This window comes from Caretta caretta, chromosome 2, assembly GCF_965140235.1.
Source record: "Caretta caretta isolate rCarCar2 chromosome 2, rCarCar1.hap1, whole genome shotgun sequence".
In the NCBI taxonomy this organism is placed as follows: Eukaryota; Metazoa; Chordata; order Testudines; family Cheloniidae; genus Caretta; species Caretta caretta.
Window position 1 is genome coordinate 65,967,808 of NC_134207.1, and position 22,276 is coordinate 65,990,083.

The following is a 22,276-nucleotide window of genomic DNA, read 5'->3' on the forward strand; positions in this document are numbered from 1 at the left end:
AGAACTTATTAATTACCTGAGTAACAAAAGAAGAAACAAGGAACAGAACTATCAGGATGTTAAGGCCTGATCCTACTCCCCCAGCAGTCAACTGGGGCCTGACTGTGCAGCTGTTTTCACAAGCAGTCCTATTTAAGTCTGGATGGCTTTTGCCAAGTAACTGCTCAGCAGTGGGAACAAGGGGTCCACACTCTGGCCCTTGGATTTTTGTCACTGATGTCAACAGGAAGAAGATCAAGCCTTTACAGGATAACTGCTCCCTCCTAGTGGCAGCCTTCTCCTTCTTCCTCCCTTCCCTTCTCTTGTCTGTTTATGACCCTCACTTCTCATGTTACCTTTATTTCAATGGGAAAGACAATGTCTTAATTTGTTTTGGGAGACGCCGAGCACATTCCTATGTACTACAGAAATGTAACATTGTAATAAGAATAGTATTCTCCCTCTTATTATGTTCCCAAAGGAAAGGAAAAATAGGGAAAAGCTTGTTCAGACTTTTCTGGACAATTTGTTTTTGTAACTGGACACTTACGAAGAATTTGTTTTGTGGTTCACTGAAGCACAGAACAATTGCATCCTCTGAGCCGATCAGAATGTGGCTTTCTAACAGTGATACAGTGAGCAGCTGTCATTCCGCTATACTCACTGTCAGAGTTAGCTAGTTTTGAATTGAGTGGCTAGATCTCTAGCCCCTTTGTCTAGCTCATTTGTTCTGAATCATTTTTAAAGAAAATAAATAGTCACTGGAATAGATGGTTGGGGCTGGAGTGGTGTGGAAATATGTTCCGAAAAATAGAGAACTATGGGAGATTCATAGTATTTTGTTCACTCAAAAAATTGCCTGTTTTCATAGAAAGTGTTACTAAGGTACGTGAAATTTTCAAGCAAAACTGGAAACAAAAAACGACCTAAACGATAATGGGTCCATTTTCCAAGCAAAGCTGATTTTCACAGAGGAAACATTCTTGGGTTTGTGTTGTGCTATGAAGAAAATAGCCATTTAATTGGAACCATGAATAAAGCAAAATTTAAAGTCTGAAATCAGGAAAACTGACCTAAATGTTAAAGCAAAATTCTGAAAAATAGAAGCTAATGGTGTTTTGTCATTAGCTTTGATATAAATGATGAACGGTTTCTGCACAGTGTTTATAATACAGCAAAGAGCTTTAATCTGGTTTAGGGTTCTACATAGTTAATGTTTTGGGCTTGAATTGGTTTTCAGTAGAATTCTAAGGGAGTGTTAGGATGGATTTTAGTGGGACCAGGATTGGGCCTTCTTATTCCATTCAAAAGATCAGCTCATGCACCCTGGATCTGAACATGGATGGAACCCTCTGTGCCTGGATCTCCCCACTCCCAGGTGGAATGGGTGTTCTGGGAAAGGGAGTCACCTTCACTGAAATATCCTTTTTCTCTGCAGGGCCTTGCAAAGTGTGTTGCAAATGGTGGTATCTGTGGGAGGGGGGAGACATGGGAAGGTTGGCAGAGGGTGGCAAACTACACATTGGGTGGGGCAGGGCCAGTGGGTCACACAGTTTCCCTTCTCTTCCCTGTGGAAGTTATCCGGGAAAGGTAATAGAGCCTGGGCCTGTCCTCTTTCCCACAGAGCCACTTCCTCCGTGGTCATGAGGACAGCCATGGCTAGCAGAGCCATGCAGTGTGTCTGGCCTGGAACCACGCTACCAGGAATTGGGCAGGCAGACAGTGTGGCTCCAAAGCTGATTCAGAGGCACAGTGCATCTCAGTGCGATGGCTCTGACCCTCTGCAGATCAAAGGTTTGTGATAGGGCCCCAGAACTCAGTCTGTGGGACTGGGGTGAACCCTGGGGTGAACACCTGAATGGTGTTGGAGCTGCTCTGTGAGGAAAGCCTCCAGGAGGTATGTGATCCAGCCCGGCGTATACTGCAGCACATTTGAAGTTGCAGCAGTGGGTAATTCCAAAATATTGGCTTTACAGAAAGGCCTTTTCCTGCTTGATTTGTTTCTATTTGAAGTCTCCAAGCCTCCAAAGATCAAATGAAAGCTGTGCTCTTGTGAAATGCTTCTTCCCAAACTAGTGATTTCAGATTATTCCAGTATTGATTCAGTTCAGCTCTGGTGGAAGAGGCCACCTTCAGAAAGGTCGCTCACTGCTTCGACCAGCACTTGACTTCTGCAGGCTTCTTCAGTCTCCAGGCCTATGATGTGTTTATTTTCAGTTTGAGTTAAATAGTCATAAAATAATAGAAAAAAAATCTTCAAGAATAGGCATCTGTATTCCAGCTAAATTAATACAACAGCCCTGCCTTTAAAAGCATTCTAAAAGAGCCCACCATTCCTCCCTCCTTTCATCTTTTCAGACCAAGCTGTCTTCCTTACATCTCAGCTATGAGAGGTACAACATGCTGCTCTCTGAGGAAAGAGAATCTCAGCTACAGGGAAGAGCTAGCCATCAAACACATAAATATGAAAAGAAGCGGCTCTGTACTTTTTTGCAGTAAATAACAGTGATTGTGGTTATCTTCTGAATTACAATAGGAAACTGTGTCCCCAGCCAATATAGCAGCTACAAAGATTCTAGAAAATACCACTAGCTATCTTGGAACACTTCACTTTCCTAAAAATCTGGGGTTAGATTTACATACCCCTTGGTCTCTATTATACATGCATGGAGGAGTCCTCTGTGACACCCTTCCCTCCTTGGGGCTGGCAGAGCCCTTTCAGCATGCTGGGGGATCTGTGCTGTAGGAGGGTGTGGAAACAGAGTCATTCAGGAGGATGAATGGATGGTAGGAATACCCACCATCCACCCCACCCTGGCCTCACAGATGTTACCTAGAAATGATGATATGATCCTAGGCGCCATCACTTTTTCTGTGGAGCTCCAGTCTAGGGATGCAATGGAGTTGGGTTGCTGAGGAGTTGGGTGCTAGGGCAGAGAAACAGAGGCCAATGTAAAATGGCACAGTTTTCGAATGGTTTTCTACACACAATGGAGTCTCTGTGAGAGAATCATTATAGAGATTTCCATACTCTGAGTGGGGAGAATCTATCCTCTATATTTTGTTATTATGCCAAAGAAAAGAAAAGAGATGTAATTCTTCTATGAAGTTTAATTATTTAACAGATCACTCTTTCCTGTTACTTTCCTTCTACTATTATGTTCTTTTCTGTTTAAAATACATGTGATTTGCATTCATTTAAAATCCTATTTTAAAACAAACTGTCAAAAAGAGTGTGCTGTTGCAGCCAGGTGCACAGACTGGTTCAGTAGTGCTGCAGGACTCTACTTTTTGTCTTATGCTTAACAAATGAAGATATGTCACTATGAACTCACCCTCTGGCACCTTTTCTGATTTCACAGAGGACTTATGCTGCTATTAAACGAGTTATCCCTGATTTACCATCATCTAAGTGAGAGCAGAAAGAGGCCCTCTGTCTGTTGTGTTATTGCATGCATAGATTCATAGATATTTAGGTCAGAAGGGACCATTATGATCATCTAGTCTGACCTCCTGCACAACGCAGGCCACAGAATTTCACCCACCACTCCTGCAAAAAACCTCACACCTATCTCTGTGCTACTGAAGTCCTCAAATCGTAGTTTAAAGACTTCAAGGAGCAGAGAATCCTCCAGCAAGTGACCCATGCCCCATGCTACAGAGGAAGGTGAAAGGAGGTGATATAGAATGAAATGCGAAATAGGGAAATACCTGCACGACAGGCCTTAGGTGATTTGTCTGAAAACGTTTTTGGTGGCCCCTCCTGCACCAACCCAAAATGCACAAGCAAAACACAACAACTAGAAAAAACTAACACACCAGGGATTTGGCATCCCTGAATGTGATCATTTGGCACCCCCAAATGTTGACATTCAGGGTGGCTGCACCAATTGCCCACCCCAAAGGTTGGCCCTGAATATATACTCTAAAAAAAGTGGTGATAAGATATGCAGAGATTAGCTTTCAAAACCATATGCTCACACTTTCTTGTTTTGCCCATACAGCTACATATTCTGCATGTGCAATTATTTTTTTGCAGTGACAATGTAGGCACTTATTTTAAAAATAATTGGCTCAAAATACCATATTCGTGTTATACCAACAATTTAAAAAATACAGACATTCACTAATCTGCATTTTCTCCCCCAGTTATGTTCAGTTTTTAATCTACTGATTTAATTTTTCAAAAGAAGTTTCTAAAATTGCATGGAGAGGTATGAATGTCCAAGTATTTGGCAAGCACTTTTTCAAGAACAAGCGGTAGTCTGAGCTAGAACCCTTTGGACATTATGCACACAATCGAATCGGTTGACATCAGTTGTAACTGCTACTCATTTTGCCCAAGCAAATGCAGTTTTTGTGTATAAATTTATCCACCCACAATTACTTGATTATGAGAATTGATGTGCTTAGATATTTAGGCATTGAAAACCACACATTCAACTAGAGTTTAGGATAGATCATTGGCCCCACAGTGAACAAAATATCTAAAATATTCTGCATGTCATTTCTTTACTTTTTCAGATAGAAGAGTTTCGAAGACTGAGGACACATGTTAAAGGTGCAGAACTTTTAGAAGGCTGTGATGGGATATTAGGAGATAACTTTAGACCAACTCAGCCACTTAGCGACAGAGTCATCAAGGCTGCATTCCAGTAGCAGAAGAAAAAACAATAATGATAACAAAACTTTATTTAGGTAAGTGAAAATTCAGCGGAAAAACAAAAATGAGAAGTAAGTCTATTAAAACAATTTTCACGATAGAGATTGTGGTTTAGAAGACAATGCTTTTAGACAAATGCCTTGGATAACCCATGTACTTTGAACCTTGCATTATTTTAATTTTTCAACTGATACCACCATATGTTTTGCCTGTATCTGCTCTCTCAAACACCTTGTAATAATTAGGTTAAATATAGGCTCTGTCCAATACTCAGTAAAGTCAACTGGAAATTCTTTAAAATTCTTTGATTTCAGTGAACATTGGATTGGGCCCTATTAGAGCAATTTGGTTTCCTGTAATAAGAAGTGTGCTAAACCTGAGGACAAGTGAGATTTTCCTAGTGATATGGATGCACTGGTTGATTTTCACATTTTGTATTTTTAGGACTCCAGTCACCAATGAGTCATTTTAGTGTTACAGAGCTCCACTCCTTGAGACTGATAAAGATGGAGGAAAATGACGTCATCTCAAAGGAGGGTTGTTTCATTTGGATCTCCTCTGTCCTCTGTTAAAATGTTACTCTTTTATTCCAAATGCTGCACATTTAGTTAGACACAGCCAATGCATGCAGAAGAGAGGATGCTGAATAACTGGCCTTTTCATGGCTAATGTTAATTTGTTGTTCCATTAATCAGAGTAGGTGTGATTGTTTCTTGCCTCAGTAATGTGTTTAGCTTCCACTGGCTTGAAGAACAAGAAGTAAAAGATGATTTTGGGTCCCGTGCATAGGTGCAAATACACATTTGAACCTTCACTACCCACACGTCAGTTAATCTATTTCCCCATACCTGACATTTAAAAATCCCTCAATATTCCAGCATAAGTCACCAACCCTCATTACACTTAGATAATCAATGTACTACACAGCAGCCTAGTGATGGGATATACTAACACTGAATAAAAGAGAACTTACTATGCAGACAATAGGATCAGCCCCAACTTGGTAACCAACATTATTATTTAACAGCCCTCCAACATTGTCAAGAAAATGGACCATTCCAGATGCACAAGCTACTCACTTGCTCTCTGTAATGACTGATGATGCAAAATAAGTAGACATATCTCCACAGCTACAATGATCAACATCCTCTCCGCACAACATACATTTCAGGATCCATGGGTCTTATACACTCCTGTCACAATAATGTGATGTACCTCATCCAGTACATCAAATGCCCCAACCATGTGGGTGAAATGAGACAATCACTATGTTTCTTAAATGAACTCACACAGAAAAATGATAAAAGACAAAAACACCATATCACCCATGGCCAAACACTTTTCACAAAGTGATCATTCCATCTCTGACCTCTCAGGCCACAAAGGAAACCTGCATAACACCTTCAGAAGGTGAGTCTGGGAGCTTAAATTCATAACTGTGTTAGACTCTTAAAATCATGGACTCAGTAAAGACATTGGGTTTATGGCTCATTACAACAATCCGTAACCCACCAACCCTCCTTTGTCCTATGACTGCAGAGGTGTTACCTGCCCACTTCACCTTGAATGGTCTCTTGCAACATGTGTTAACTTTATGCTTAACAATTTGTATTTAGCTGTGTCACTCTGAGTACCTTTCCCATACCTGAAGCAGACCTCTGTGTAAACTCAAAATCTTGTCTCTCTCAACAACAGAAGTTGGTTCAATAAAAGATATTACCTCACCCACCTTGCCTCTCTAATCTCCTGGGACCAACACAGCTACAGCAACACTGCAAACAAAACAGAAAAACTAATGACATTCTGCTCAACCACTAAGAAACGTTCTCACCCTGGGCAAATGGATGAGTAGATCATCTATAAAACTTCTCTAGCCCTGGAGTGTCTGAGTGTTGTACGAAAATAAACTTCAACTAAATACTACAAGAGCAATTAGTTCACAGTTATCCAATAACCTGTTCAGCTCTGCAGGAAGAATCCAAATACATAAAAGCAACAATTTCCTTAGCTTCTGGCCCCTTTAGAACTACTGGTTAAAAAGAAAACAAGCACATATTGAACCCCACTTGAAAGAATGCCACCGTTTGGTTTGGTGTACATAGAAGGGAGAGTACTTCAGAATCCTGCCAGAGTGTGAAATCTTAGCCTGATTAATTCAATTTAATCCCACTTGACTTCAGTGGGACCAGGATTTCATCCCTCGTCTTTATGAAATTATGTTTTGGGCTCCAGCTCCCAATCTTGATTGGCATAACAAGTGATCAGGCAGAAGATGGCCCCTTTGGTAGATTGGTAACTTGAAAGGATCAGAAAATGGAGCCATTAAAACCAATGGGTTATAAATGGTCTCTCTTAGTGTAGTAATCCTTTACATAGAGATAATATGAATGACATAAATTGTTAAATAGGCTAGTGCAGTGGCCTAGCATTCTGGTGGAGGGCTTTAATCAAACCTTAAAACATTTTCTACGTAAATACTTACCATGTATTTCATACCTGTGTCATACCTGCACAGATTTTAACAGTGAAAATTAAATACTGGTCTCTCTGTCAGCATTGCTTCCACACTCCTATATTTAATTTTTGGACACATCCCTAAGTCCACTGAAACCTCAATTACATGGGCCTCTGCAGTCACAAAATGTCATCACTTTAATCATGAAATCGGTGATTCAAATCAACTTGTCTCCTGCAGAAAAATTACTTAGGAAAATCATAGCAATATTTAACTACATTTTTTTCCTCTGTGAGTGAATAATGCCCTAAGGCCATTGCAGGTAATTCAGGTCTCTGAAACAGTGAAATTACTTTACATGCTGACTTTGAATTTTAAGCATGAAAGAGTTTCTTTTATAACTGTTGGAATTGAAATGTGAAAACATCCCCCTTTGCTTTTATGTTTGAAATGTTATTACATTTGTCAACACCTACAAATAATGGTTTTAAATAATCAAATTTGCCTTCGCCTTGCTTCACAAAATAACTTGCAGTTTCAATTTCCAAATGATGGATTTTTATATGTAAAATGGTAGTATTCACTCTTGGGCTATGCTAGTTGAGGACTCTACAGTACTGAAAAAGTTCTGTGTCTCTGAGCATTTTATAAGTCTACAGAAGACATGGATCTCGGCTCTACACCTGATTGAATTATTTATCAGAAACTCACTTTGCCAAGGGCAGTCTTCTTTTTAGTTTTGGATGCAGTAGTCCAGATAGCATCAAGCTAATCAAGGGGGAAGAGTATATCCTCACTGTTGAGTTTGTCTCTGAGGAACTCAGAGTATGATTTATGAAGGCTAAAAACTGCCCCATTCACAGTCCAGCTTTGATCAGCCCTGTCTAGAGAAAGAAGTGAGATGAGGGGAAGAAGAAAGGAAACTCTTATGTTCACTTTGTAGAGTGTTCCTGGCACTGTCCTCATTGGTGAGAGGGGTTGAGGGACTGCAGCCTCAGGGATCCATGGGGAAGACACCTACCCTACTATGTAGAGCCATCACATCGGGATGGCTAATACTCTGCATTTTCTTCTCCCCAATGACGGTGGAGTGTCAATAGGAACTGTGTTGACACTGGATGGATCCTCCTGTGAATTTTATTAAAGCCAGTCAGAAAATGGTTTTTCTGTCCCATGAAAAATTTGGAGATTTGGGGAAAAAAGCATCCAAAATTGGGATGAAAAGACAAAAATTTCAACATTTTCATTTTTTTTCTTTTCAGGTTAATCAAAATGTTTCATTTTGACTTTTACCCTATTTATTTTTATACCGAATAAAGTACATTTCTAAAGAAAAAGACATTTTGAAATAAAAAAATGAAAATGTTCATTCTGAAAACATCAAAACAGGATGTTTTGATCTTTTCAAAACAGGTTTTCTCCAAAAGCACTTTTGTCAAAATCTAAACAATTTGGCAAAAAAAAAAAAAAAATCAGTTTTGCCGACAAAGTATTTTCCAACAGAAAAATGTTTTGCCAGAAGCTTTGGACTAGCTCTGCTTAATAGCACCAGTAGAGTTCAGAGCTCCCACTGGAAAAGAAGAGCGAATGATGCCAGTGATAGCACCATCTCTTGCATTGCACATCTCTTTGACCCAGGTCTACCCCCAGTAATTCACAGAATGGCATCTACATAATAGCCAGGGAGGGAATGCTCCCTCCCTTCACAGGGAAGGTTACTTTTTGGAGGGTCACTTCCACTCATATATATTTCTGGTTTTATTATGCCTTAGCTAGTATATCTATAAAGGCTGGCAGACTCTGTACACACAGGGTTATCAGTATTCCTATGAGTAGGTGAGCTGACCATTTTCTCCCATTATTCAACTTAGCATGGTTTGGCAGCAGGCTTGCTGCCACTGAGTACGGAGGCCCCCTGCAGTAACATCAGAGTTCTCCCCGACTTCACCGGTCTATCGGGGAGGAGGAGCCAAATGATTCAGGCGAGTGTATTGTGTAGCGAGGAGGAGAAGAGGGTGCTTGAAAGGTTTCATTGTTTCCTAGTGAATCAGAATGTGGCCTCTGTGTATGCCACATTCATAAATTTGCAGAATATCTGCTCCTCAACATAACATAGTGTTATCCCTCAGTGCTAGTAGTCTGACATCCCAACTACTGAGCTAACACCAGTACCTGACAGTGTTCATGTCTGAGATAGGGGTTTATTATGTGATGTTGCTGAAGCTGGGCCCCCTCCTCTGAACAGCCATTACCCATGAGAAAAGATGTTGCCACAGGGGTTTTCAAATAATTGAGGTGAAACCATATTGTCAACATGACCATAGTACAGCCAGATCCCTTACACAATAGTACCTGTCTCTCCTAGAGCTGGTGGTGACAGGTAGCCCCTCTCCCACGCTGCACACACATATCCCAGAAGACTTGTTTCCATTTCCGGTCTCTCTCAAACCACACCCACCGCCTGCAACACAGCTACTGCAGGTAAAGCTCATTGCAGTATATTTGTCCTACGACATGCAGGACTTAAAAAAAAATCCACAGATTCTATTAAAACTTTTATGTAAAAAATCATTTTGGGGCAAATACCACACAAGTCGTTTTCTGCTCAATAGCAATTCATTTCAAGAAGTTCTGAGCAACTGAAAACAGGAGCAGTGTTGTGCACCTTTATGACTGATATCGCAAATCTTGCAATATTTGGTGTTTTTCCTAGAGCCTCCTCTGCTGGACTGCAATTGTTACCCAATAATCTAAGCTAAAAGTATGTCAACAGCTTCCATAGGTGCTGAGAAAAGGTACAAACTGTGACCCCCTAAATGCTGCAACACTAGAAGGTTGCAGGAGGGAGCCCCTGGCTGGTGCAGAGTGTTGGGGTGCAGAGGGAGAGTGAAGGGTGTGGGCTCTGGGAGAGAGTTTGGTGCAGGAGGGGACTCTGGGCTGGGGGAGGGGGTTGGAGTGTAGGAGGGGGGGCAGGGTCTGGGAGGGCATTTGGGTGCAGGAGGGGGTTCTGACCTGGGGCAGGGAGTTGGGGTGTGGGAGGGGGTGCAAGGTGCAGGTGGGGGCCGGGAGGCACTTACCACAGGCAGCTCCTGGCCAGCGGCACAGCAGGGCTCAGGCAGGCTGCCTGCATGCCATGGCCCCACGCCGCTCCCGGAAGTGGCTGCAGCCGGCTGCTGCTGGCATGTCTCTGTGCGCTGCCTGCACCCACAAGCACTGCCCCTGCAGCTCCCATTGGCCAGTTTCCGGCCAATGGGAGCTGTGAGGATGGTGCTGGGGGCAGGGGTAGCATGCGGATCCACTTCCCCCCCCACCAGGGGCGTGCAGAGGTGTGTCAGCAGCAACTGGCCGCTTCCAGGAGTGACATGGGGCCACGGCTGACAAGCAGACTGCCTGAGCGCTCCGCTGCGCTGCAGGACTTTTAGCAGCCCAGACTCGGAGATCGCGAGAAGGCAGAGGAGGCCGGACAGAAATGTTAGTCATGGCGGGCCTGACAGAAATGTTAGACGAGCCGGATCCGACCCGCGGGTGTATTTTGCCCACTCCTGGTGTAGACGTACCTTTTGTTATTGATCCTGAAGGTTCTGAACATTCTAGACCTGAATCAGCAAGGTCTTTAAGCATGTTTCCGACTTGAAACTTTTGAATTCAGTGGAAAGTTAAACACATTTTTAAGTACCCTGCAGAACAGGGGCCTATGACCCTGATCCTGTGCACATGGTAATTAATGGCAGACCTCCCATCAACCTGGATGGTGCAAGATGAGGCCAGGAGTGCCTGATCTAAAAGCCATTGAAATCAACGAGTATCTTTCCATTGACTGCAGTGGGATCAGGCCCTAAGTTCACGTGCTAAAAAATTGTTGGGGGGCAAATATTTGCAGATGTAAGTATTTCTGCAGTTAAACGTATCTTCTTTTTCTATTGTCGTCCTAAATCAAATAGATTTTTTTCAGATCTAATGACAGATCTTTTTCCTCCAGGTCACAGCCTATGCTGATTTTTATGGCTGATTTGAAAGCTTCTGAAAACATGATTTACGATGGAACTGCTGATGTACTCAGGCTTCACAGATACTAAATGCGTCAATAACTAAACATTTGTCCAATGTACACCGGCCTTTATTGCAGTAACAGAAAATAGCTCAGATTATAAATAATTTGATAAATAAAATCACTAGTGTCCCAAACTATGGAATGGAAGTAATAGGAAAAATAAATAGTAGTAATAAATAGTTAAAATATCATTGGGTGGAATTACGCTTGGCCTTCTGATGGCTGCACAGGAGAGCAGGGAGCGGGGGTCGGAGTAACTCGGTGTGGGGAGGAGTAGGAGCTGCATGTCCGGTATTTCCCGCTCTGAGAAGGGGCGTAGATTGTGTGGAACCTTGGTGCCATCCCCTAACATATTAGCCAGTAGAGTTGGCAGGATGTTGGAGTGAGGGGAGAAGACACCGTAATAGTCTACACCCAATAAACAGGTGGTGCAAATGATTCCCTTCATGATCCAGAGAGCTGTCCTGGGATGGTGCAACTAGACACCTCCCCGTACACAGGGCAGTGCAGAACGGGTCAGTTCAGCCCATAGGAATGGGAATCATATCAATAGATGTGCATCCATACATTTCATATAATGTTTGTAAAGTATGTCACACTGCAGAGCATGAATGCAAGCCCAAATAAAGGATGGTCTATGCAGCAACACATTGCCATTATGAGATTGAATTAAGGAAACTGTGATTCTGTTAGTTTGTTGTTGCTGAGTAAACAGCTGAGGCAGATTTCTGCAAACTTGACATTTCACGGATGTTGACATTACCAATCAATAAGTATCTTTTTTCCCACTTACTAGAAGCCTTTGCGGTTCTTGAGGCTCACAAAGAAGCTGCCCTGGGGAAATTCCAACACATTGGGATTTTATTCTTTCCTGTTATGTTGATACAGAAGCTGGAACAAGCTTTCATCAGGCATTCATCACTCTGATGTGATTACCATTCTTCTCTTCTGCCTAGTTTTAAGAAATACCGTCAACATGGGTTTGTTCGAAATGTACAGACTGATGTCTTAGAAGTGAAGAAATAGGAACATTTGCACATTTAAACCTTGTTCCATTTTTAATGACTCCATCACAACCATTTCAATTCCTCTTACTGTATCCACTGGTTAAGGTTCAGTATTTAAAAAACGGGTTAGTTTTACTATTAAGTTTCAGGTTTAAAAAAAGGCTGTACTGTATATTGCCAAAATCTAGTTTTGGGTTTCCTCCTTTTGCAAAGACTGTTATACCAATAAAATAAAAACCAGCAGGATCTTATTAAAGGGAAAAAGGCAAAATACCACATTTATTGTGAATACAGAAAGAATCATAGTAAGCAGTTAGTTATAGTTATAACATTCCATTCAATCTCATATTTATTCACACATTCATTCATACAAACACACACACACACATATACACACCCACACACACAGGTTCTGCAAGGTTGTTATCATAGTTACCAGCCTTAGAGTTGCTCATGCCAAGCCACTGGCCAGGTGGCCTGGACATGAGGAGGGAGCAGGGCCTTGTCAGATGCTCATCTGATGCTCCTGGAAGTTGGTTTGCAGAATCAGACCCCAAAGTTCTCACTTTTTAGAGTCTATTTTTATAGGAATTTCTTCCTATGCCAGTCTATGGGAATTGCTTCATCATGCCGTTGCTGAATCAATCAGCAGATAGCACATTCCTGACGGCTCCAAGATATTATCTTGTTCTTTGGTTCTCCCATTCTTGAGGCTGTTGGGTGGATTCCAGTCTGCCCTCCGGGGGAGGGGGGGGTCCTCTGGTTCTTTCCACTTGACGCCTTCTTCAGCCGATGGACACTGGATTCTTAGGCTGGCACCTCCCTGATCATTCAGTTATTATCCACACCAAGCATCCATCCACATACATCCTCTATCTCTATTTTAATCACAATTGTTAATACAACAAAAGGGCGGGGAGTCTCTGGGTGTTGTTTCTGTTGTTAGAGTATTGCTTTGAGTCTCTCTCTCTGTGAATTGCTTTGAGAACAGACTCTGTCTTAGAATGTACTAACACAATTAGCAGCTTGCAAGTTTCACACATAGAGGGAGAGAAACAGTACCAAAAACCAAGAGACCTCTTAATTAGTAATACCCTGGAATTTAAACTATGGGGAATCAAACTCATTTGTGATTTTAATACAGAACTTCTTTAATATGATCCAACAAGACTGCTGTATGGGGCTTAGCCCTCTGGCCCCAATTCAGCAAAGTACTTGAACATATGCTTACCTTTGAGCACAGCACTAGTCCCACTGAAGTCAACAGGACAACCTACATGTGTATGTAACTCAGCCTTAGCTAAGGGCCATGTGGCTTTTAGCTCATGCAGTAAAGATTCATGCACTAAGCTCCAGAGGTCCCAGGACAGGTCCCTGTTCAGTCCCACCCGCCAACAACCAGGGTCTGTCAGCGTTACACTTACACTGTGTGTGCTTAAATATGTAATTGGATCCAATACTATTCAATATCTTCATTAATGACTTGGATAATGAAATACATAAAATTTGTGGATCACACCAAGCTGGGAGGGATTGCAAGCACTTTGGAGGACAGGATTAGAACACGAAATGATCTTGGTATGTTGGAGGATTGGTCTGAAATCAATAAGATGAAATTCAGTAAAGACGTGTACGAAGTTCTACAGTTAGGAAGGAAAAAATATCAAATGTACAAATACAGAATGGGGAATAACTGGCTAGACAGAAATACCACAGAAAAGGATCTGGCAGAGATAGTGGATCACAAATTGAATGTGAGTCAACTGTGATGTTTTTGGGAAATGGCAAATATCATTTTGGGATGTAGTAACAGGAGTGTAAGACATGGGTAATTTTTGTTCTGCTCTGCTTGGCACTGATAAGGCCTCAGCTGGAGTACTGTGCCCAGTTTTGGTTGCCACACTTTCAGAAAGTTCTGGACAAACTGGAGAGTGTCCAGAGGACAGCAACAAAAATATTAAGAGATTTAGAAAAACTGACCTGTAAGGAAAGGTTAAAAGAACTGGGCCTGGTTAGTCCTCAGGAGAGAAGACTGAGCAGGTACATAACAGTCTTAAAATGTGTAAAAGGTTGTTAGAAAGAGGTGTGTGATCAGTTGTTCTCCAAGTTCACTGTGGGTATGACAAAAGGTAATTGACAGTCTGCAGCAAAGATTTAGGTTAGATATTAGAAATATCTTTCTAATGGTAAGGGTAGTTGAGCACTGGAGGTTATCTAAGTAGTTGTTGAATTCCTGTCATTGGAGGTTTTTAAAAGTAGGTTTAACGAACACCTGTCAGGTATGGTCTAGGTATAATTAAACAGCCTCAGCACAGGAGGGATGGATTAGATGACCTCTCAAGATCTCTTTCAGACCTACGTTTCTATGATTTGGTGTCACTGGATCTGGGCCAGAGTGCTCAGCACCAGGTAGGATCAATCCCTGTCTCCCAGCTGGAATTACATTTTCAGAATGAACACATTGTTGGGATTGTCTTTGTTTAACCTGTAATTGAACTGCTTTTTAAATACCTAAATAGAGATAGGTAGAGAGAGACATACATAGCACATCGAAATCTTTTGGACTATTAACAACAACAAAATATTTTGCTTTCTTTCTAAAGCTAAACAAAATCAAGAGATAGCTTAGGGAATTGGTTACCTTTAGGTCACTAGTACATATTTTCACTTGGTTCCATGTAGACAACAATCCACATCATAAAAACCATCATCACGGTTAGCAGTAACTGGCACATCTATTGCCCATTTCAGCAGAGAAGCCAAGAGTTAAATGGACATTGATACTGTGCTACAGAGATCCTTCACATTGAGATAAAGTCTCAGCACAATAGGTTGAAGCAGAGTAACAGGAAGCTTAAATTGCTACTGACAAAACTGTACCTGTTCTGTAAAATAAGCCCTCAGCTCTCAAGGATCAAGCATTTTAGAAATGATGGACATACATATACAGAAGTATGCATGCACACACACATGCATGCGCAGTCCCAAGAAATCCTACAAAGTACAGTCACCTCTCAAATGACATGCAACAACTTTTTAACACCACACTGCAACACAACACAACAGTTTAGAAGAGAAGCAAAGTACACTGTGCTTTAGCTAGCTGAAACCACAGTGGGGGAATTTCAGGTAGGCCGAATGTAATCACCTGTTTGGAACTTGAACAAGACCCTGCGTTGCTCTTTAATTTCTAATTCAGCACTTTCAACGTGAACTAAAATTATTTAATTATAATTTATATCTAGAAAAATAAACCTGTGACAAGCACAGAGCTATCCATTAAAAAAACCCAAAAAACAGTTGTTTGGCATTTTTAAAATATGTGTATAACTTATTATTCTGACTTTACCTCAGAGTAATAAAATACCATCTATATCAGTGGTGGGCAACCTATGGCCCACGGGCTGCATGCGGCCCATCAGGGTAATCTGCTGGCAGGCCGCAAGACATTTTGCTGACGTTTACTGTCTGTGGGCACGGCTCCGTGCAGCTCCCAGAGACCTGCGGTTCACCATTCCTGGCCAGTGGGAGCTGCGGAAAGTGGTGGCCAGCAAGTCCCTGTGGCACACTGTTTCCCGCAGTTCCCTTTGGCTGGGAATGGGCCTGTACAGCAGCCCCGCCAGAGGACAGGGCTAGGGTCGGTACACGGCTCTCCTGGGAACTGTTCTCTCGGGAACTGCAGCAGGGAAAAGGAGCAGAACCTGGGGCTGCCAGGCAGCCCCACTCTGGCAGCTCCTCCAATGTGGCCTCTGTACTGCCTCCCAGCCCCTCCCCTGCCCCAGCCCTGTCCTCCAGCAAGACTGTTGTACAGACCCCAGGCAGGAGGACTCAGGAGACACAGCTGCATGGGAGGGCTGGGGGTGGGGATGCGGGAGGTACAGCAACTGCACCAGAGGAGCTTCTGGCATGGGGCCACCCAGCAGCCCCATGGTCTTCTGCTCCTTTCGCTGCTGCCATTCTGGAGAGCCCTGATCTCCCAGGAACCGCAGCAGCAAAAGGAGCAGAACGTGGGGCCACCAGGTGGCCCCACACCAGCAGCTCCTCTGGCATGGCTATACTGCCCTCAGCCCAGCCCATAGCCCTCTCATGCAGCTGCGTCTCCTGAGTCCTCCTGCCTGGGGTCTGTACAGCAGAAGTCTCCAGTGCAGCAGGAGGAGGACAGAGTTCCCCCAGGCAACATGGAATGGATGTGGATCATGGGGAGGGGACCGGCAGAGTGTGGGGATATCGGGCTGGGGGCAGGGCAGGGAGGAGTTATGTAGCGGGTCACGTGCGGAGGTCACGTGCTCCCCACCCCCGCTTTGTGTCCCTCCCATGAGTGCAGCATGCCAGCAAGAAATGATTTCTACTTCCACCACTGCTAATTTCCTATATGAAGTTCCAGTCTTATGTTTGTGACACAAAAACTATGATTTAATTGTGATTTCAAACAGTTTTGATTAAGCTGCTTCTGTAATCTCTTAAACAATAAATTATTTAATGCAAGAAATGACCTTTGAAATAAGAGATCAGCAGAATTGCCTTGGAAACAATGCTTTTCAGACTGTGGAATGAATTGTCAGTGGCTTTTTATGGTTATTTAAATGTGTTAATATTTACTTCTTTTGCAATTGTTTTAAACTGCGGTATTCTAATAATAGGCCCCCAAAATTTCCCAGGTAAAATGTTTACAGTTTATGGCCCTGATCTTGCAAGCTGCTGTCTATAAATTTACCTGCTTAGTACCTCACTGGAATCAATGAGACTCCATAAGGGTACAGGTTCTACCTATGGAAAGCAGACTCCAGGATCAGGGGCATAAACTGAAAATAAACATTTCACTCGGGGAATTTTCTGATTATTACACACACCCATTTTTTCCCCAAAATATTCCTTCAGATAAAAAAAAGCTGTTGTTTTGGCTGATAAAAATCTTGTACAATATTTATCTCTAGTGCAAGATTTATCTAATAGAACATTGCTACTTTTAATATAACATGGTAGTAAAATTATCCTTAAACAAGAATAAAGGGTAAGCTTATAACACTATTATTTAACAAAATTAACATTTTGTCGCTTAATACTTTACTTTACATATATTTGCATAATAAACACAATACAAAATCCTCACATTTATGCATAACTAGACTCCTTACCACAAACCTTCCTTTAATACAATAGTTGCCCAAATCCTAATTCAACTTAATTTCACTGACTTTGATTTCTGGACCAAAAGCATTAAGCTTGAAGTCGTGAAAAATGTATCATGTGTGCATTCAATTATGGAGTAATTAGATTCTCAATCACCCTTACATCACATGAGGGATTAGCCAAGAAAGAAGAGAGATTCTACTCACTGTAGTGTATAGAACAGTTTTGTTAATTAGTTTAGCACTAATTGAGATTGAGAAAGTGTCAGTGTGTCATAAGGTAGGTTTGCCTACATTTAGCCTTAGAAATCTAGGTTTCCAGCTGTTTTTGAGAACTGTGGTCCAGAACTTGTAAACTAAGGCTATTGAGATTTTCACTTCAGTGATTTATGGATTATGCCCTTACTGCCTAATAACCCCCTCAATAACTATGCCAATAATACCAGTTATTTATTTTTTGAAATGCTGTTAGTTTATGGCCCCAGTGAAGCCACAATGAGGAGTGGGGATCCATTGCAGGAGCACCCCTAGACATTTCTCACATAGCACACACAACTGAACCACTCTCACTTTAATTTAACATAGCACCATTCGGGTTTGGCCCAGCTGCCCTTCTGTCATGGTGGAGGGGGCCACCAGGCCAAATGTTACTGAGTGGCATTGCAGCCTGGTGCACCAGGTCACAACACCACTCACTGTGGGGACCCTCTCAAACTGGGGGCTTGGGGCAAACTGCTCCTTTTGCCTCCCTCCTCCTCCCAGGCAACCCTACCCCAGCAGTGGTATGTACCATGTGTAAGGCTGTGGGGGCCTCTGTGTTTTGCTGGGCACTGTATAAACACTTGAGTTTACAGTCTAAGATACATCCAGTGGTGGGAGCCAGGGAGAGGAAAACTCGGCAAGGCTGCCATCAGGGCGCTTACTTCACATCCTTCCATTGGGCCTATCCTCAAGCTCCATGGATCCCTTGAGAGTTGTGAGGATATTGGGGAATAACCTGGAACCATGGGGACAGTTGTATAGATGCCTTTGTGCCCCCTCCACATTAGCCCCTTAGCTCCCTGCAGCTCTCCCTCGCTCCTTGACAAGACAACCACAGCATAGCCATATTGCCAGGGAGTATCTGCCCCAGGATCTTTTAAAGAATTGGGGCTCTCCAGAGAGGAGGGGGCTCTGCCTAAAAGCCAACACGTTCTCAGAGGAACATTCACACCTCAGCACTTGGTACTCCATGTTTATAGATTTAGATGCGGTATTTTTAACAGTAAAGTAAGGTTACTTGTCCAATACAATGAAATAGTTCATTACATTCACACCAGCCATTTCTGGACAGGTAAGGTGAAGAGCATCACAGTTCATTTGATTGGAAAGATATGGATGAGATGTGTTTGTACAGCACCCAGAGAAGTGGGAGCCTGATCCATGACTGAGGTCCTAGACACTGCCATGACACAAATAATAAATAATAATGTTATTTCCCTAGGTATGTCTATAGAATAGACCTAAATGAATCGCCTTATTAATTGAAAATTGGACTTCAGCCTGCAACATGCTGAGCAATTCCTGCAAGGTACATAGTAACCTCCACAAACATACAGTGACTGCAGGGTGCTCAGCACTTTACACATTTGGGCCCCTGAATCCATGCTCTACAGTTACATTTATCTATCTAGTTACCGTTTGTATTATGTACATTACAGCAGTTTTCCAGTTGGTCTGGCTGGGCAACTCACTGCTTGGTACAGCATTAGGGTTGGTTTGAAGTTATGATGATGGTACTATTTTACCAGTATATTTAACATTTTGACATGTTCATGTAGACTTTTTTCCTCCTCTATTAAATGTTTCACATTCTCCTGGAAACAGAAGAGAAGTAACTGCTATAAAATTCAGACCAACAAAGGCTTAATTTTTTGCAGTGGGTTTTGTGGAACACTTACACAGAAATATCAGGCATGACTGATCTTGCTCACACCAGTTTTTCTCCATTGCTTTCAGTGAATTTCCTTCTGGTTTACACTGGTGTAAGTGAGTATCATACTCACTTACTGCCATACTGTCATTGAAGGATACACTCTGCAACTCTCCCCACCTGCTGTCATTAAACTCCTGCTTCAGTTTCCCCTGTCTCCCTAGCAGGACATAAACAGTCCTTCAGACCCACTGTGGAGGAATTTCAGTAACATAATTGTTCCACTCTCCTTTCAGTGAGGGGGAAGACAATGCTTCCACAGTGCCCTGGGATGAGAAATGGAAACTTTTGAGACTGCTGCTTCAGTTTAACCACAAAGCCTGTATTGTCTGCCTTCATCTAATTCAGTCTTGATAGACAGCTGTGACAGTTGGCCTGTCCACATGGTCCAGTGAAATTCTCGGAATGGGCTGTACATTAAAAAAGAAAAACACATTAAAAACCTCCCAGTCACCGCTGTTATCTTTTTACATTTTAATTACTATTACTGACATACTACAGTTTCTGTATTGTCGAACTCTGTAGCTGCCTACAATACAAATAATATTAGTTTTAAGTTTGAATGTGAATATATACACACACACATCAAATGCACGTGTTTTGGACATTTGGTTTTTGTATTTTATTTAGTAGTATCTCTTCCTGTGTTGGCACTATCCAACAGTTCTCTTGTAGAGGAGAGATCAAAGATGCAGTTTATAATGTTAATAAAATAATTGTTTGTTCATGGGGAAGTTTATACAACTTCAGAAATAATTGCACAGATGGAAAGAACTTGGTTGGAATCTCTCTTCACCATCCCTGCAAAAACTGTGCCCTTAAACCTCAATGCATAGTTTATTTGAAATGTAGCAGAATGCAATTTGCATTATTAGGATTCTTTTTAAAGTCTGGAAAATTAACTGATGTTGAAATAAACGATTGTGTTGATTATTTTATATGCATTGAATAGCTGAGTTTTGAAGAGAAATATTCAATCCTTACACAGAAAATGTCAGGGCTTCATCCACGTATGTGCTGTGTCATTCACAAGGGAGGGAGAGGTTATACATGGTGCTGCACATTGATGAAAGGGGCAAATTAGATTAAAACTGGTGCAATGCTGGACTGCCTCTTAGCACTGTGTACTGTAGTGAGGGCAGCACTATCTGGTGTCTGAGCCCAGTCCACGCACAACATGGGGAAGAAGGGCATGGCTTTTGGAAAGGGAAGCAGAGCCAGACTGATGAAACCTGCAGCCTAGATGATGAAAATATCATGTAAAGTAAAGCTGTCAGTGGTGGCTTGGACCTACATACGTAACAGCGTACCCTGCATCATCAATGCTGGAGCCAGGGATTGAGAGGGCAGGTTCCAGCATGGTTCTGCATGAGCAGAAACACTCTCAGTCACAGATGGTGAGCCCCATGCAGGGGCACAATGGAGATGCAAACACAGGGCTCACAAAAGGAGGGTTAATACAGAGGAGCAGACTGGTGAATCATCAATCACGAAGGCATCACCGGGCTGTGCTAGGCGCAATGTCACAATGCACGTTTGATCCAGGTTTTCAGCACTGCATAATGAGCAGTTGCTGCATAAACAGTTATGGAGTCTCACAATCATTTATGTGCATACTAGGGCAGCTGGGAACAATAGAGCAGACCCAAACATCAAACAAAGGTGGGGAAGCAGAGTGGACTATCGTATGTTTCATCTAGCTGGCTAGATTGTCGGGCTCAACGGGTAGTGATCAATGGCTCCATGTCTAGTTGGCAGCCGGTATCAAGTGGAGTGCCCCAAGGGTCGGTCCTGGGGCTGGTTTTGTTCAATATCTTCATAAATGATCTGGAGGATGGTGTGGATTGCACTCTCAGCAAATTTGTGGATGATACTAAACTGGGAGGAGTGGTAGATATGCTGGAGGCAGGGATAGGATACAGAGGGACCTAGACAAATTGGAGGATTGGGCCAAAAGAAATCTGATGAGGTTCAATAAGGATAAGTGCAGGGTCCTGCACTTAGGATGGAAGAATCCAATGCACCGCTACAGACTAGGGACCGAATGGCTAGGCAGCAGTTCTGCGGAAAAGGACCTAGGGGTGATAGTGGATGAGAAGCTGGATATGAGTCAGCAGTGTGCCCTTGTTGCCAAGAAGGCCAATGGCATTTTGGGATGTATAAGTAGGGGCATAGCGAGCAGATCGAGGGACGTGATCGTTCCCCTCTATTCGACATTGGTGAGGCCTCATCTGGAGTACTGTGTCCAGTTTTGGGCCCCACACTACAAGAAGGATGTGGATAAATTGGAGAGAGTCCAGAGAAGGGCAACAAAAATGATTAGGGGTCTGGAACACATGACTTATGAGGAGAGGCTGAGGGAGCTGGGATTGTTTAGCCTGCAGAAGAGAAGAATGAGGGGGGATTTGATAGCTGCTTTCAACTACCTGAAAGGGGGTTCCAAAGAGGATGGCTCTAGACTGTTCTCAATGGTAGCAGATGACAGAACGAGGAGTAATGGTCTCAAGTTGCAGTGGGGGAGGTTTAGATTGGATATTGGGAAAAACTTTTTCACTAGGAGGGTGGTGAAACACTGGAATGCGTTACCTAGGGAGGTGGTAGAATCTCCTTCCTTAGAGGTTTTTAAGGTCAGGCTTGACAAAGCCCTGGCTGGGATGATTTAACTGGGAATTGGTCCTGCTTCGAGCAGGGGGTTGGACTAGATGACCTTCTGGGGTCCCTTCCAACCCTGATATTCTATGATTCTATGATTCTATGATTCTATGTGTCAGGGGCATGCTGTACATAACAGAAGCCATCACTATCACACAGAGGGAACACAGACATAAATAAGACTGTCGGTCATACCATACAATGCACCCAATGCACAGACGACATGCAATAAGCAGCAGCTGTGACACATGTTCATAATGAAATTGCCCATTTGTTTTCATCATACAAGAGGCCAATGCCTTATAACTAGTAACTGGGTGAGATTTTCAAAGGGGAATTCGATACCTATGAAAAATTCACCCTGAATT

At 42.6% G+C, this 22,276-nt stretch overlaps 1 protein-coding gene across 3 annotated transcripts in view; it reads left to right on the forward strand.

Moving 5' to 3' along the window:
• CA8 (carbonic anhydrase 8) overlaps positions 1–6,366 on the forward strand; it is a 52,887-nt gene extending 46,521 nt beyond the window's left edge. For all 3 annotated transcript variants that reach the window (XM_048840762.2, XM_048840761.2, XM_048840760.2), the window contains 2 exons: positions 4,504–4,677; positions 5,087–6,366. In XM_048840762.2, coding sequence (XP_048696719.1) covers positions 4,504–4,638 — 135 coding nt within the window. In that variant the 3' untranslated portion in view covers positions 4,639–4,677; positions 5,087–6,366. The remainder of the gene's footprint in view (positions 1–4,503; positions 4,678–5,086) is intronic.
• Positions 6,367–22,276: the final 15,910 nt, after the last annotated feature.